Source organism: Hemicordylus capensis, chromosome 1, assembly GCF_027244095.1.
Source record: "Hemicordylus capensis ecotype Gifberg chromosome 1, rHemCap1.1.pri, whole genome shotgun sequence".
In the NCBI taxonomy this organism is placed as follows: domain Eukaryota; kingdom Metazoa; phylum Chordata; class Lepidosauria; order Squamata; family Cordylidae; genus Hemicordylus; species Hemicordylus capensis.
In genome coordinates, this window is record NC_069657.1 from 403,493,718 (window position 1) to 403,511,775 (window position 18,058).

The 18,058-nt window shown below is 43.1% G+C and overlaps 1 protein-coding gene across 2 annotated transcripts in view; it reads right to left on the reverse strand.

Moving 5' to 3' along the window:
* Positions 1 to 977: 977 nt before the first annotated feature.
* Positions 978 to 18,058, reverse strand: part of LOC128349513 (uncharacterized) — a 90,482-nt gene continuing 73,401 nt past the window's right edge. For both annotated transcript variants that reach the window (XM_053305926.1, XM_053305937.1), the window contains one exon: positions 978 to 3,436. In XM_053305926.1, coding sequence (XP_053161901.1) covers positions 3,308 to 3,436 — 129 coding nt within the window. In that variant the 3' untranslated portion in view covers positions 978 to 3,307. The remainder of the gene's footprint in view (positions 3,437 to 18,058) is intronic.

Consider the following 18,058-nt stretch of genomic DNA (forward strand, 5'->3'; position numbering starts at 1 on the left):
TGTTGCTTTGAGTTCTATCAAAGAAAAACAGCTGGCTATAAGAATCTTTCATTGGGCACTGAAGTAGGAAAGTTAATCTAGAACAACTCCAAAAAGCATAACTAGCATTAAAAAAATTAAAAAATAAAGCACAAACACACACAATAGAAACATGCCACCTTTTATGCCTCCTTCAGTTACTGTATTTTACCCAGAGGCAAAAGAACACCAACATTTGGCATGAAGGGCCAGCCCAGATGTCCCCTCTCTCAAACAATAGCTGTTCAGATATGCTTGGGACACGGTGGACATAGCCAACCTGTTTTATCAACAGCCGCTTGTAATGGATGCTCTGCTGATTCGGGAAAGTTCTATCTATCAGACCTAATAGCACTGATAAATTTAAGTGATCCCTTATATATCAGAGGGGCTCTCACAATTGCAGTAGTTCAGAGTAATACACTGAATTTTGTGTGGAGGTGCACAATCTCTAAACCACATGCTAAACGCTGCATGGATACATTCACATTCTCACGTGTGAATTGGCCATGGCCTTCCATACTAGGTAACTTAAATGTCTTGCTGCACGTCCATCATGTAAGCCAAATGTTCTTTATGACCTCACAATACTGTAGAAAGACCAAAAGATGCAATTATGTAGGTTTGTCAGCTCTCTTGGGTGTGTGTGCTTATATATTGGACAGGGAATGGTTGCTCATTAAGTATCACAACAAAGACACACAACCCAAACATAGGAAAACCAGCCCTTCTCTTAGTCAAATTGTGCAAATTTTACTCCTGCACAATTTCCCTCAATTTGCAAAATAGATTCCAAGCTCACAGCATGTGTTTCCTTTAGAATGAAGAGTATTTTAGTGCATCACTTTAGAAGTTGTCTGCTATGCTAGTAAACACATGTTTGGTGGGCTTCCCCCACCCACAACTCGTTCAGTTCCTCAGAGCCTTATCTGCAAAGAGATAGCCAAAAGTAGTGAATATAGCAGCAGTTAAAATGTAACTTTATTGTTCTGGTTGGAAAAAAACACACACGAGAGCAATGTTACAAAAGTACTAAAGAAAGGCAACATTGACAGAGGTCATCTCCCTTCCATTCCTTCATCTTGGAGCATCATATGGGCATCTCTTAGGCCAAACAGTCAGCTGGCTCAGCAAAGAAACAAAGCATTCTGTGGAACAAATTGATGGTGTTGAGCACAGGAAGAAGCACCAAAACCTTTCTTGACTGTAACAGACAATGGCTATTTGTAGACCAAGCCTACATTTGCAGAAATAGCACAACAGATTACATTTGCTCTTGTCATTAGTATAAGGAGGCAGAGTCGATCGGGACTACAAATCCTACCATGCACTGTTGACCACAGAGCATGCCAAAATCATCTTTAGGATTAAAACAAGTTAGAAAATAATTCCCCCTCTTTTAACTGGAGAACAACGGAAAACAAGGAACAGTTTTTGAAAGATCTATTTTGTTGCATTCATTCTTGATTTTGTTCTTAGCAGAACCACACAGTGGACAAAGGGAGACCTTTTTATTTCACTAATGCTGGTGAAAAGAGGGTTGTGTACATCCCTGAATTACCCTCGTACAGAATGATGTCCCCCCCAAAAAAGTGTGGGAGTCCTTTATCTAAATACTCTTCAGCTCCCATCACCCATGTACACATCATCATACATGGAGGTCTACAGGCAGAAGAATCAACTTTTATATCCACAATGTACAGAGCATCCACTCTTGGGATTCTAATGGCAACAAGAGTAACAGAGTAATTTACACCATACAGGGCTATGTTCTAAGACACAATTCAAGAGCTAAGGGAAAAGGCATCAGAGTTTTTCAAGCTACAGCCAATACAAATTTTTCAAATAATTGTTTTGGACTTTAAAAAATAGAAATGGGAGACTGCACAGCAGCGTGGTTTGCTAGATTGTAAACCACTGTATTAGTACTTGGGTAAGACCAACTTTGGAATAAATGTCATTGAGTCCACATAGACTGAAAGAACATTGAAGTACATAATCAGAACCTAGTTTCCTAAGGCCCAGCATATTCTGAATATGTTATTAGGTTAGCAGAATACCCTGTAGAATCTGGTCCATTTAACGGTATGAATGACTGGTCTTTCTTATGTGGACAAGCCAGAGTACAGAATTTGAGACTGTATCCATAGTAAAGAAATATTATTGCCCCCATAAAGATGCTTGTTTAAAACATGTCTGTGTTCCTCCCTCACCACCTATATCTGCAAGAACCAATTATGCAACAAGAACATCACGTATGCATTTCCCCCAAAAAACTCTATAAACATCCCAGTACTTCTTCCACCTAAACGAGTATACCTACATATAAATCAAAAGGCACACACATACTCCTATGTTACTACCCTCTTTGGCATGTGTGCAAACAGTGTAACCCAATGTGGGATCGGCGTTTGAAAAGTGTGACCACAATTGTGGGTTTCTTCCTCACCCAGTGATCGGTGTGTGTGTGTATGCACATGCATACACACCCCTCTCAGCAACCCCATGGGATAACCACCTGGAAAAGTGACTCCCACACTGCCCAGTGCAGGGGTAAATGGAGGTCTGTGTCCTCCTAGTCTTCTCTCTTGTGTACCGTTAACCTAACATCTGCCCAGCCACAGAAAACCTGTGGTTCTTTGGCGCTGTATTCCAGATTGCATATGCAAAACACACAATATTCTTCTGCCTCCAGATGAAAAATTATTTTGGGGCATACTGTGCCACTGTGTCTCAAGGCAAGTCTGAGGCTGTACCACCTCATTGTGCTTCTTGCTCTAGCCTTGCAATGTGGCTATACTAAGTAAAAGCGCAGCTCAAAAGACAGCTAAGCCTACATTTATCTTCAAATTAACAGGCATGATGAGGTCGGAGACCTTCCTTGGAAAGGAGCTAGGCCACTGGGATACCCCTCTGTAGAGGAACAGCTCTACTAAATTTGGGGAGGCAAGTGACAGACATTCCTCACTTTCCAGCACATTTCCTGCTCACTCAATAAAGGCAATACACCAGCTCTGTCTTATAAGAAACTAGCTCTCTGTGCATCAGATAACATCTCCATAATTGCACTCTGGCTTATGAGCCTGACTTACTCGATGCACATACATTCTCTTTCTGCCAGTCTTCAGAAGTAATGACGGCATGAAAAACAGACACAAGACCAAAAAAAGTCACCCATCTCATGTTACCAAGGATCTTGGTGGTTATTGCCAAAACATGCCCTCCCACACCCAGTCCCTGCTGGGCAGTTGGTTGGTATGATGATTCCTGAGAGTGTCAAGTATCTCCTTCAGTAGGCACATGATGGTTCTTCAACCGGAGCTATTGGGCTCAGAGGCTTCAAAGTGCTCAGGGACCGGAAGGCAAAGGTAGACGGGTCGTAGATGAAGTGAGGTTGTGGCCGGCTCCCATTGATATGCTGTTTGCAAAGAAGGAAAGAGAGAGAGGCAAACATCAGAGCCCAAACCAACTGTGCATATATACAGCATCCCATCCACACTCCAATGGGAAATGTCCTATTTATTTATTTATGTATACCTTACATTTTTGCTCTAACATGGAACTATCAAGGCAGCTTATAACTTTTATAGAGCAATAAATCAAACACACACGAGCAGCAATAATAAGAACAACAAAAACGGAAAACGCAGAACACCATCAAACAGCAACCATAAGAAACAGGAAAGTGTTGGCATGCATTACTAGAGAGGGATCAAGCCAGACCACCTAAAGCAAAGGAGTTCTATAACCTGAGTGCTACCATTGGGAAAGTTCCGTTTCCTGTGCCTGTAACAGCCCATAATACAGAGCTGAGCTTTCTCTGAAGACTAAAGTGCACAGGCAGATTCAAAAGTGGACCTTCAGAGAATTAGCTCTATGATCTCATAGCCTTTGGCTCTGCTTAGCCAGACAAAATGGCTGCATCTTTGGCTACCGGGGGGGGGGAGTTGGGAGTGCGCAGAGGGTAATAAGTTTCCATTCAGCATGTGTGCTTTCTTTTCCCTTTTTTGCAGTCACCTCAGTGGGCAAGAATAAATACAGAATCAGAACTGGAGGGATCCCGATGGATCCAGGCCAACCCTCCACTCTAGCTTAATTCATCATCAGGTACTCATCTACCATTCTCTTGAGAGCATCAACAAAAAGATATCTCACAATCTCCATTGTCAGCTTATGCTACTGCCTAACTGCATTCATCATTAGAAAGATTTGAACAAACATTAGAAAAAGTGTGTACAGCAATGTTCAATGTATTTTATTAATAGTAACTTAGTCTTTCTTCTCATTTGTCTACCACCATCAGTGTGTAAGGCATTTGAAGCCCCCAGCTTCAAGGAATTAAAGTTTGACAGAGGAAAGGAAGGAAGATGGAGGTAAGGGTAGTGTATGCAGTTAGTTTTAGCTTTCTTAAGATAAAACAAGAGTAGTGTTATTTTGGCATAATTTGCTATTACCCAGTTACAAGCTTACAAGGTATTCAACAAAGCCGACAATTCAAATAAAGTGTCTCTCAAGAGCAATCTGTTTAGTAACTTGACCATGCTGTCTTGGCCAGGTGTGTGCCTCCAGAAGCTCAGCTGGAATAAAGAAAGCCATTGGTGGAAACCTTGTACACCCACAGTAACACTAAAGAGTCAGTCTTCTCACATGCCAGTGGTCTACAGCCATTATTAATAGCCCAATTATTCCACAAGAGCAGAATCCCAATCAAAACTGCATTATATTATGGACGAAGGAAGCTAAAGAAGACATGTAGGGCTACACACTGGCCATTACCAGTCAGCCTCTAGAAACCCTGCTGTCTCTTTTCCTGCTTCCCTAGATGCTAGTGTTTACTCAGCCACCATGGATGGATGGCCCTTTTGCAAAGTTTAGGATTCTGAGCAACAATTAGTGAGTCTTTTATCCTGAAGTGACCTCTGACACTTCACAGTCATGTCTGCCATGAGGTGGCCACTGTATCTAGGATGTCAGTCTTTGATCCATGCATCTTCCCTAATGGGTTGTGACTTACAATCAACAGTTAAAGGTCATGAACAGAGCACTCTTCAGGGCAGCTGACCCAGTCAATAGGGTCAATTCCCTTTGTTGGAGGAAAAGGGTCCATTAGATTATCCAGTTCATTCCCCATGCAATGCAATTTGTTTCCTAGCATAGGAAACAGGAGAGGCCTTTTGTTCCAATAAAAGCCAAGATTCTTGTCTTCCAAGAGAGCTGCTGCATTATGCACCCAAACACCATATCTGTGATCACAGTTGTACAAATTTCTGCATGCATGCACACACCCCATGGGGATCATCTACTCAGTAAACAGTGTGTGTGTGTTATTAGCCCAGTTCCTGTTGAAAACTTTACTGTGTCACATAAGCCTCCACCATGACTGCCTGGAAGTTTTTCACACCCAGCTTTGGGTTCATATCTCCTCCAGAATGGAGGGTGTGCCTTCACATATCAGCCAAATTTACCCTGACGTCCCTGTGAGCTCTCAGGGAGCACTTCACACACAACTTGGGTTTTTCATCATGCATTAGAGTGTAGCCCGATTTATATCCAGGGTAAAAAAAAAATCCACTTTTTGTGTTGGTTCTTTTTCGGCAACTTTGAACTTGCAATAAAGCCTCACAGAAAACCCTCAGTAAAGCCTGCTGTCTAGGAAAGCTTCTGTCTTTTAGAGAAAAACAGAACACAAGGTTTTTCACCTGTAAGAATTAGACCAAATCAAACAATGAACAACAAAAAGGCAATACCTACGGGCACAATATGAGAATAAGCCAAGTGTACAAATATCAGTACCTATAGTCAATACTATGGACTAACTTATATACATAGAAGTTGATACAGGATATTATACACCAACTCTTGAGCACAGAGGGTCATGTATATGGTGTATCTCCCTCCCCACCTCTCTTCTCCTGGGAATTTGATAAGCCAATCCTGTAAAGAGTTCGCTTACGCACCGATTTATGATAATGAATAACATGTTATACGTTTGATATTATCCATTAGTTTATGATAATGCATAAAATAACTTGCCAGGGCTGATCTCCTTGAAGTCAAAAGAAGCAACAATCATTCCTAAATTACTTGAGCTTTGGAGGGTGGAAGATGAAGGATTCACTAAATTCTGCAGTGGAGAGTGACAGCTCCTCTTCTTCCTACCATGGGAAGGAGAGGAGTTGCCACTGCTGTTTCCTTAACAATAATGTCTCCCATTCCCAGAAGCCAATGGGCTTTGTTCTAAAAGTAGTGCCGTTGAGATGGTGTTGACTCCTGGTGACCACAGAGCCATGTGGTTGGACTTTGGTAGAATACAGGAGGGGTTTACCATTGCCATCTCCCGCGGAGTGTGAGATGATGCCTTTCTGCATCTTCCTATATCACTGCTGCCCAACATAGGAGCGGAGGCGGGGATTTTAACCAGCAACCTCTTGCTCCCTAGGCAAGTTACTTACCCACTGCGCCACTAGGTGGTGGCCCTACCTAAATCCTTGCAGGGAGAAAGCCCATTGACTAGTTGGGAGAGTGAGCAGGAGGAGCTGTCACACAAGTCTAAGTCCACTGGTGAAGGTAGTGGTGGAATAAGCATCAGGTGACGTGCACTGACACAAAAGGGTTGGCTGGATGGGTGTGGGCCCTTGTGCCCATACCCAACCTGACCTTCTCATGATGCCAGCTGTGATGAATCTCCAAGATACCAGAATCCTCTACAGACATTCTAAAAAAAAAAGTTGTTGTACAGCGTCTGAGTGCACACTGGTAGGCCCCACTCTAGGGCTGAGAAACCTCACTTCTGCGAACAAAGCTTCTCCGAAGAGGGAAATGCCATAAGTGTGATGACGCTTGTTTCAGTTATCTTCAGAATAATGAGATACTATAAAAGAACCTTATAACAGAAGTGAATGAGGTAAAATATTTTCTACTGACAACTTGGCTGTCAATTCTCACTACATGCCAAACTTTATCCCACCACTGCTTTTCCATATCTCAATAAGAGGTTTAATAAGGATGAAAATAATTCCTTTTAAAAATGTTTTTTTAATATCCCGCCTTTCTCCCATCAGCACACTGTGCAGTGTTTCCAGGTGGTCTCCCATCTAGGAACTGAATAACCCAAGACCTGCTTAGCTTTAGTGAGATTTATGCATTATGTACATTCACAGCACACGCTGGATCCAGGCCTTTATTCATTTTCTGAAAGAAGCTTTGATTTTCACATGCAACGAAAGCTTTAAAGAAAATCATTACATTAAAAATCCCTGTTATCTTTCCTTAGAACTCCCCACTCAGCCCTCCAGGAAGGGAGCAAATCAGCTTAACATATTATGACCAACAGTGAGATAAATTAAGTGATGGGCATGTGAAAGGGGCTCCTGTGATCTTCCCTTCGCCCGTATACAATACACAGTTGTAAACAAATCATGGTCTCAACAACGAAACAACTTGCAACTTGTCAAGGGTATCCCACATATCCACAAATCAGAAAGCAGTTTAAAAAAACCAGACACATTCTTTATGGCCTGTTCAAAAGCTACAGTCATGTTTTGAGAACATCCAGATTGGACTACTGAAAGATGCTGTATGTGGGGCTGCCCTTGAAGACAGTTTGGAAGTTTCAGCTGGTCCAGAACACTGCTGCAAGGATGCTCATGGGTGCAAGTCACTTCATGACTGTCACACCCATCCTACGGCAGCTTTATTGGTTACCAGTCTGCTCCTGGGCTAGGTTCAAGGTGCTGATCTTGACCTCTAAAGCTCTACACAGCTTGGGGCTGGGGTATCTGGCGGACTTAATTTGCTCATATGAACCTGCCAGGGCCCTCCACTCGACATCTCAGGCCCTGCTCATGGCCCCGCCACTAACAGAGATCTGATTGTGACCCACCCGCTTTCCCCGAAGTGTCTCGCCATGCTCCCTCCCTCAGTGTTTAAAAAAACAAACAAACAAACAATTAAGGAGGCTGTAGTAGAAGTTTGTTTGACTTCTCTTCCACATTTGTTTTAATCTCATGCTGGTCGCTAACCAAAATAAAGAGATGTGATTTTATTAAGGAGGCTTTTTAATGTTTTATCTGCTGCTTATATCTGGTAGGTTCTTTAGTTTTATTAGTTTTCTGTTTTTAGCCTTTTATGAATAACTTTTACTTTGAACCTTTTTTTTTTTAAGGGTAATTTTAAATGTGTTTTCAGCCTGGTCTTTTAACTTTATTAATAATCTTTTACTTTACATTGTATCTATTGTATTAATAACGTGAGCCGCCCCAAGCAGTAGTGTACTGGAGGAATGGGGTAGAAATATTTTACATACATACACACATGCGAGGAAATTGAGAGTTCCAGCTCAGGAGGGGAACATCTTTCAGATTCCTCCAGCCCTAGAAACACAGGAAGCAGCCTTATTCTGAGGCTATTCGTACAATGGAGGAAAACCAGGCTAAGGGAGCTCAGCCTGGTTTCCCTCCATTGTGAGAACCACAGCAGGCAAGCCCGGTGGTTCAACGGTGGCTAGCCTGCCAAAGCAGCCTTGAGGTTAACGGAGCGAGCAAGTTTCATACTAGCTGCATGCAGATGTTATGCTGCACATATGTGTATGCGTGTACAATATACAGACTGTATATGTATTGGACACAACATGTTAAGAAGGGTACCATGAGTATTTTTTCAGGCTTTAACCAGGGTTGGGAGGAACAAAACAGTGGAGATCTCCATGAGCAAGTCTTGTAAAAAAAAGCCTCAAGGTTTGGCTCTCCCACATGCTCAGAAAGTCTGTAGAAAGCCAGCTTGTTGAGGAAGCACTGGTTGTTCCTTAGCTGAAGATGCCCCCCATCTTAATTTCCCTCCATTTTATTTGCAGGTCTGTATAGTATTCACATTTAATGCAATGTGTGTTTTGTTTGTCAGCCTAGTCCATTAACAAAGTGAGCTGCTCCTTAATTGGAGCAAGCTGGGCTGCAATTTCAGTCCTCTAGCAGCCCTAATCTGAGCCAGAATTTCATCAAGTTTATCCCCTTGAGCTGTGGAGGAAGACTGGCTGGCTCAAGCCATTACAGTCAGCATTTTAGGCCCAGGAAATGTGGGAATTTTAGCCAGTGCTATATATGGAGTCAAGTTATCTTTGAAACATTTCAGCTTAACTGCAGGTGTCTTGCTGCTTTCGATGCTTAATCAGGACCTAGTTGCTAGATAAGGAAAAATTTTGATGAGACTCACCAGGAGGGAAGGTCTTGATGTAATCCATGCACATATCCTGATTGCCTTCTTCACTTTGAAGCTCTAAGTGTAAGGGTCAGCCAGTTATATGATAAGTGTGCTCCTATTCTTTAAGACAGGGGTTCTCAAACTTGGGTCCCCAGATGTTAGACTACAACTCCCATCATGCACAGCCACAACAGCTGCAGATGATGGGAACTGTAGTCCCAACATCATCTCGGGACCCAAGTTTGAGAACTCCTGCTTCAACCGACGACCAGAAAGGAAGGACAGCTGATCTGTTACTCTTGTATATACTGGAGAGTTCAGCACTGTTAAGCAGAATCTTCCCACCATTTTTCAGTTCAGTAGCAGTGCTGTACTGCATTGGGTATTATACTACAAGGGTTCTCAAATCTGCGGTCCCTACATGATGGGCTACAACTTCCATCAGCCACCAGCCGCAATGGGCTTTGCGAAAAGATGCCAGTAGTGCTATATCTAAGACTAGACTATCCACAACTCTGTCCAGAAAAAATAAACCAAATGTCACCCTCCCCCCTCACCGGGAACCTTGGCTAACAGCAGGAACGCAGCAGGAGAGGCCCATTTTAAGAGGTTCCATTCACCAGCCGCCTGCTGTGGTATTATGGATGGTGTGTGCTCTGGCAGGTCTCCGAGTGGGAGGGTAACATAGCAACCTTTATTCAGAGCTAAAGGGGCAGAATTAATCAGACAGATTTGTCCCTCTTCTGTGCAAAGAAACCGCTTGCCAGTACCAAGAGAGGGGACAAAGAGCCTGGCATTGTCCTCCATTTTGAAATGCCAACCAATCAAGATTGGTGAACAAGCAGAAGCTGGATGTTTCCATTGCAGGTGGGCGACATAGCACAGAGATGGCGGGGGTGGTGGTGGTCGGAAATAGAGGTCAATGTAAATAATGATACTTCATGTAGTGGCAGAATAATGCCCGGAGTCACTCACAGAGTCCCATTAAAAAATGTGCGTAGGTCAGTAAGAAGCTTAACGTGACAAGACATCACTTGTAATGGGGTGGGGAAATGGAAGGATGTAGGGTTCACAGGCAGTTGGTCTGCAGTGATAGCTGCTTATCAGTGCTCTACAGTTTGTTTTTTGCACTGCCTCAATTATCATTTTGCCAGAGTCTCACATGAGGTTTGTCAGGAGCCCAATCTTCTCACATAAAACACCACAATCCCACAGAAGCAGGGTATCAAACTGTATTCTACAGAAGGCAGATTCTATAGTGAGAAGATTAATAGTGGCAAAGATACAGCCAATGGGATTGCCATATCAACAGCTCTCCCTTTGAGCTGTAATGTAGCCGTATGGGCCCATTGAAGAAAGACTGCCACTAGGGCATCTTCAGTGGGGGAGCTAAAATAGAACCCTTCACATGTAAAATGACGGGGTCTGAGCTGTTGGTGACTGATCAGGAGAGAGACCTTGGGGTTGTGGTGGAAAGCGCATTGAAAGTGTCAACTCAGTCTATGACAGCTGTGGAAAAGGACAATCTCATACTAGGGATCATTAGGAAGGTGATTGAAAAGAAAACTGCTAATATTATGATGCTCTTATACAAATCTAGGGTGTGGCCACATTTGGATTACTGTGTGCAGGTCTGGGCACCGTATCTTAAGGAGGACATTGTAACTGGAAAAGGTGCAGAAGAGGGCAACCAAGATGATCAGGGGCCTAGAGCACCTTCCTTATGAGGCAAGGTGTGTGGGACATTTTAGTTTGGAAAAGAGGCAACTAAAGGGAGTCATGATAGAGGTTTATAAAATTATACATGGAGTAGAGAGAGTAGACAGAGGAGTTTTTCTCCCTCTCACATAACACTAGAACCAGGGGTCATCCCATGAAACTGAAGGCTGGGAATTTTAGGACCAACAAAAGGAAGTACTTTTTCACACAGCATATAGTCAGTCTATGGAATTCTCTGCCATGGGTTATCGTGAGGGCCACTAGCTTGGATGGCTTTAAAAAGGGGCTTGGATACATTCACAGGTCTATCAATGGCTACTGGTCTGGCAGCTATAGGCCACCTCCAGCCTCAGAGGCTATATGCCTCTAAATACCAATTGCAGGCAAGCAACAGCAGGTGAGAGGGCATGCCCTCACCTCTTGCCTGCAGGCTTCTCAGAGGCATCTGGTTGGTCCCTGTATGAAATGGGATGCTGGACTGGATGGGCCTTGAGCCTAATTAAGCAGGGCTGTTCTTGTGTTCTAATGTGTACTTATCACGTTAGGAGCAACAGATGAAGTGAAAGGTTCATACCATGGCCTATAACATTCAAGGAAGACTAAATCCTTGAATAGGGACATAAATATGGTATTTCCATTACCACAGCCCAAGGGTCTCTCACTTTTAGGATGGCAACCATGAATTAAAGACACGAATATAGCAATAGATTACACGGAGAAGACAGGTTTTGAACTATGGGAGAAAGAGAGAAGCAGCATCATGCAGGTGTTTTGAAAAGGTTTAGACACAGATGGCATTGAGAGAGTAGTTGGGTCATTTGACAGCAGAGCTGGAGGAAGAAAAGTTTCAGGCACAGATATAAAGTGGAAAATGAGGGGGGAAATCAAGGACAACAGTGGGACACTTTTTAAAAATTTAAGAACCATGCAGGATCGAAGGTGACAAGAAACCACTTTAGTGAAGTAAAGTGTAGGAAGCAGTATGAACAATTATTTCAATAATGGCATTCAAAGCAGAGCTTTATTTTTTCAATAATTAATATTTCAGAGCACTATCATAAAACATAATTGGCTATTAGCACACTCGCACATAGGAAGCTGCCATATAGTGAGTCAGACCATTGGTCCATCTAACTCAGTAATGTCTACATAAACTGGCAGCGTTTTCTCCAAAGTTGCAGGCAAAAATCCCTCTCAGCCCTATCTTGGAGATGCCAGGGAGGGAACTTGAAACCTTCTGCTCTTCCCAGAGCGGCTCCATCCCAAGGGGAATATCTTACATTGCTTACACATCATCTCCCATTCATAGGCAACCAGGGCAGACCCTGCTTAGCTAAGGGGACAAGTCATGCTTGCTACCACAAGACCAGCACACACACATACAAAGTTAAATGAAATGCAAATAAAGTATATCTCCTTGTTTGACATGGTGCTTATTAAGCAGTCTCCTTACCAATTGCTCTAAACATTAATCATTCTTTCATGATCATTTTGGAAAATGCCTTATCCTGTGAACAATACTGCGTGTAGTTCCCCCCAGAGCTTTGATCAGCCTTCTCACAATCTCTCACATGTTTACTGAACAATGTGGGATAGGTACAAGTCCGCCTTCTGGCCTTGAAACAGATGTGCACTGGTCACAGCTCCCGACAGCCACACCTCCAGCTTTCATGAGAACGGGGCCCTACCCGAGTACTCCACACAAGCAGGAAACCTAGATGATTGGGACAGAACAAGCATATAGAGTCCTTTTTTCATGAAGGCCAACATATGGCCAGCAGCAGCGCCACCCCTTCAATGGACCCTGGTGAAGCAGTCACCTCAGATGGTGGATTGGAGGTGGCAGCACCTCCTGGGGGGCCTCAGGTCACTGCCTTGCCATGTCTCCACCACCACTTAGGAAATGTGGCCTCTCATTTCCTATTACTCCACTTCCCTCTCCCTGTGGGCAGGGAGCGTGGGGAACTTAATAACGTGAAAGAGACGAGGAACAGAATGAACATCAGTGGCCGTTATGCTGTCCCCACACCAGCTGAAGGGGAAAGGTATAGGGGTGTGAGAAGTTGCTTGCCAGTGCACTTTACTTGCTAAGAGAAGAAGGGTGGGGTGGCAGGAGAAAGGGAAACATGTCTGGGATGAAGGAGGGAGAAGTTGCATGTCAAAAAAAATGGGGTGGGGTGGGGGTTGATGATGGAGGTGGTGCCTTGGCCTGTTGCTTCAGGCATAAGTTGGGCTTGGGCTGGGCCTGGTCGGCATCAGTGGATAGGACCAGAAGGCATGGTCCCACTCAACACCATGTTCTGTAAACAGAGGGGTTTGTGAGAAGAGGGCTATTAATTTCACAGGGTTTTGTCAGCCCCCCCCCTCCCACACACACAATATCTTACAATTTGTATAATCTGAGAGGTCAATAAAAAGCAAATGACAACCAAGTGAATGTATCTTATACAAATGTGAGGACTAATCCTATTTGTGTTTCCTTGGAGAAGAATCCTACAGACTTCAAGTCAACGGATTCTCATTCAGGAGTACTTAAGACTGTTGCCAAATGTACCAATGGGTCATACGGTGGCATAATCCTCAATATTTCTTTCATTATGTTAAGAAGTTGTTCTGGTAATAACTAATCTGCCTACTTTCCTTTCACTGTCCCTACAAAATGTACCAAATTTGGTCCAAATTGGTTAGGCGATCCACAAGTTAGCCCACTTGCACCTCAAATGTTCACACATCCACCATCTTGATTGGGGTGAATGACATTACAAACTATGCCACTGAGGTGTCCCTACAGCTGTACTCAATTTGGTTGATATTGGTCCAGGCACTACAAAGTTGATAGGGGACACACACAGAATGCCAGGTGATCTCATAAGCTTACTTTCCTTAAGGAAACTAGGATAAAAATCATTTTCAATAGGCTCTTTGGGATTGCCAAAAGATGGAAGAATTTATCATGACAACAACATTGACTATTACTGGTCAAGTAATAGTCGAGATTGCAAAAAGTCATATGCCATTGTGGAAATATTGTAATGCCATTCTCTCAAATACAAAAACTAACCGCAGTCCCTTTAAAAGATACAAAAGCCATAGAACCCCTTCAGAAATTTGTTGTGTGATTTTATCCCATTTTCTCAACATCTATTCCACCTCTTTTTAATAAAAACTGATAGTTAAGACAAAGCTCTGTTTGCCTCGGTTTGTTTTCCGTTCAGAACTCAGGTCAGAAAGTAAGAGCAGATCTCTCTTGCACTATCAAAATTGTAGCACAAGTACTAGTAAACTGGCCAAGAAATAAGATGGGGCAAAGCTGTGGACAGCTTTTAGTTTGTCTAATTTTAGTTGGGAGTTTGTCCTAGATGCAGGAGAGGATGACAGGAAATTCAAGATCTGCAGAAGGGTGTAGCATGGTCTGAGATCACAGATGTGCATGATCAGCAGAGTTGTAAAGTAGTAGTAAAGAACATATTAGTATCCGCTGATGAATCCCTCGGGTATACCTCTTCAATCAAAATGGCTTGATAAAACCATCTAAAAACAAAGAATGGGCAACCCACTGCAGCCATACCCTACAATTTACAAATAAAGAAAAAGGGGCAAAAAACCCTATTGTATGCATTATAACTTTAAAAGAAGGAGCACCAGCACCAGCAGCAGAGAAAGTCAAAAGACAAGGAAGAGTGGAGGAGAATATGAGCAATTCTTTCATGTTCTTTGAGAGCTCTGAAGGGCACAGTAGATGCTGCTTAAGGACATGCTCAAGAGAGGAGCTCTCCCCAAACAGTTAGTAGCAAACACATTAACAGGAGAGAGGGAAGGAAGCCTAGAGAGAATCAGTTTGCACTTGCATCTGTCTGTAGTAGCTCCAGAGACTAGCTTTGTTTCTAATTACAACAGACTGACCAAGCTGTGTTTCTACAGAGGGGACTATGAGATTTAAGCAGAAAAAGCAAGCCAGAAACCAAAGTTGATATTGACACATCTCGGTATGAGAGAAGCAACATTTGCCCACAAGGTGGTGGATATATCTATGTTATGGTGGGGAGGGAAATATGATTTATTTTCAAACACCAGTGATAGGGGCCATATTTAAAAATACTGCCTTTGAGAGAGAACATATATATATATATGAAACTCGAGTTAAACCTGGTCGCTTCTGCATGTAAAAGCATGTGCTCAGTTTTATAGATCACTTGGGAGAACACTGCAAGATGACACCTTGCTAAGTTTAGACTCCTGCAACTGGAACAGATAAACAAAGGTATAGTGATGCCATATGGTGAAGGAAACCATGTGAGCTTTTCCTTTGCTTGTGGCATAGCATACCAGAGGTGCTAATCTTTTTGCTACTGCCCCTATGGAGACAAACATGTTACAGCATTAAAAAAGGTTCTGCAAGTAAATGCCACCATTTGCTTCTCTTAAATCTATGACACCAGCAGACCTCCAGTTTTCACCTTCATGAAACTGTTTTACGGAGGAACCCCTAGGGAATGTTCCCACATGAATGCAATTCATATGTGGACTCTCATGTGATCTCCAAGGATATCTAGATACATAATATTCCCTGAATGCATTTTAGGGAAAGATTGATAGGGACAGGCAAACTTCAATAAGAAGATAAGATCGTCTTCGATAAGAAGATCACTCTTGCTTGTCTTCAGTAAGATCAGCAATGGTGTGTGTACGTACACACACACAGACACACACACACACACACACACACACACTTCCAATTAACCTGAAGCTTCCCTAGAACTCTGTTGGGAAACCACTGCACTACATGGCTGTTTTGTCCCATTCCCTACACAGTGAGCTTGTGGCAAAGCACCAAAGCTGGAGCAGACAGAGGGGAGAAAATCTCTGCACTTTTCTGAAAAGGCATTCAGTATCATGTTCCCCATTAATCAGGGATAATAACAAAAACTAGTTCCCTCACCTGCACAAACACATCTTTTTGGGTTAGTATTTTACACACACCCCTAAGAGCTGGGGACTCCAGTGCCCTCTTTCCCACCTACTGTTTTTGAAAGTGGTAGAAGAAAATCCCTGACATGCTACATAAACCAAAGAGAAATCACTGCTCAACATCGTCTTTGTATTATTGCAGTGTTGCTAAGGGGTGGCCCCATTTGGAAAGGTCAAGTAAACATACCAATGTCCTCCTTAAGGGGGAAAACAGCACAACCATATTTACAAAGTTGTCAGGTGGCCATTGGCAACTGTACAAAGGGGCAACCAGACAATGTCCAATAATCTTTGAACAGCTCTTCAAAGAGAGAGTGGCATTATGCTCGGTTACGCATAACCAGATGTAGGAAATTAGCCAGATCTGGGTTCTCACCATCAACAACTCCAGATAGTCTCCTTCTCTCTTCTGCTCTCTCTCTGGCACAGTGCTTGCATTAATAAATAGCTTTCATTGGTCTGTGATGCAAAGCCCAGAGGGCAAACACGTGAAATGAAATAGGGTGTTTTGAAAAGCATTTTATCTACAGAACTTACTGGCATAGGCATCGGTTGGACAGCATCATTCTAAGACATCTAGCAGTGCATTGCTCTAGTCAATCATCAACAGCTTCTCATCTGTCTACTTAGGTGGATGACAGCAGGACTGTGACCAATTCAATTCCTGCCCTTCTCCAAATTGGGTGTGTGCGAGTGCTATTTAGACCTGTAAGTGAACTGCATATTTTTGCCCAGGGCATTATTTGAGACACAGCCACCTTGCTGGAGCTAACCAGGTCTAGTCACTGCGATTGCCTGGGAAGAGAAGCCCATGCATGCTGCCTTGAACTCCATGGTGGAAATCAGGCAGAGTATAATTAGCAAATACCTGAGTGAATGGACTTTATCATCTCTGTAGCTAACCGCCCTTTATAGATTTCACAGTACATTCACATTGATGGAACACACCACCAGAGCCTTATTCTCTTGCTTGCAACTTGCTGGATTCCGCTCTGGAGACTTACTGCGCGTCACTGAAGCTCAGTGTTCGCTCTAATTTTTTTTCATCTGTGTGCAGAATGAATTTTGTTCTGGGTGGCAGTATCAAGGCAGTGTGTGCTCAAGTACATGCAGAATGGAGCTTTCCTGATTAAACCTGAGTGGGACCTAAAATTACCCGAGCAGACATTAAAAAAATGTGTGAGCACATGCACATGCGCACGCCTTAGCGGGAACACTGCTGAAGCTGCAATGCTATTTCCCCCTATTTTTGTGGCAAGTGCATACTCCTCTCAAGGAAACAAGTGAGAGTCATGACAACAGGCTGGGAACCCAAGGCAATCTAAACTATTTGTCTGGATCCTGAGCATCACATGTGAGCATCCATGGATCTAGCTCAGAGGGCAACTTAAGGTACGGCTCACTAGCAGTTCTGGAATGAAGCAGACAGTGAAGCAGGAGTCCTCATGAGGTTGACTTCCCTTAAGGCAGGGTGGGAGTGAAAGCAAAAGCTGAGCAGACCAAAAGAGTAGGAAAGCAGTTCAGATGGAAGCAGGCAGGCTTCCGCTGGAATATCTAGGACTGAAAGACGGATTCAACCCAGCAAGGCCCTTTGGCCTATCAGATGCTGGAAGAGTGAGCAAGGCCCAAGAAACCCTATTCCAACTTAGATAAAGGCATAGGAGATTAAAACATCTGCTGCTTCCTTGAATCCCTTATATTCTCATCGCTTGCGAAGCAAAGGTTTTTGGGCTCATTTTAATTTTACAGATGCCAAGTTTCCAGTTCCCTTAGAAAGCTCCACTGAAACAAGCAAGATTCAACCAAACGCAAGGACATGCAGCTTCGAAGGAGCATTGTTGGTACATGTACTTATGTAGCTTATTGCTTTATGCTTCATGCAAATCAGATGCTAGTCCCAGAATTTACAATGCACAAAATGAATGGCTGCCTTATGAAGTTAAATGTGTAGTGTGTGGGATTGTACATGCATAGCACACCCTGCAATTTGCATTAGCTCCAGGCACTGCAATTCCACAGAGCTAAGTAATCCAACACAGACAATATTATCCATTTAGAAAGAAGCAAAATTAAAAATGAACAAAGTACATCTTTATCATCTTAGTTTAACCAAGGCAGTTGGCACTGGTATGGCACATGCCAATTGGATAAGCTGCTC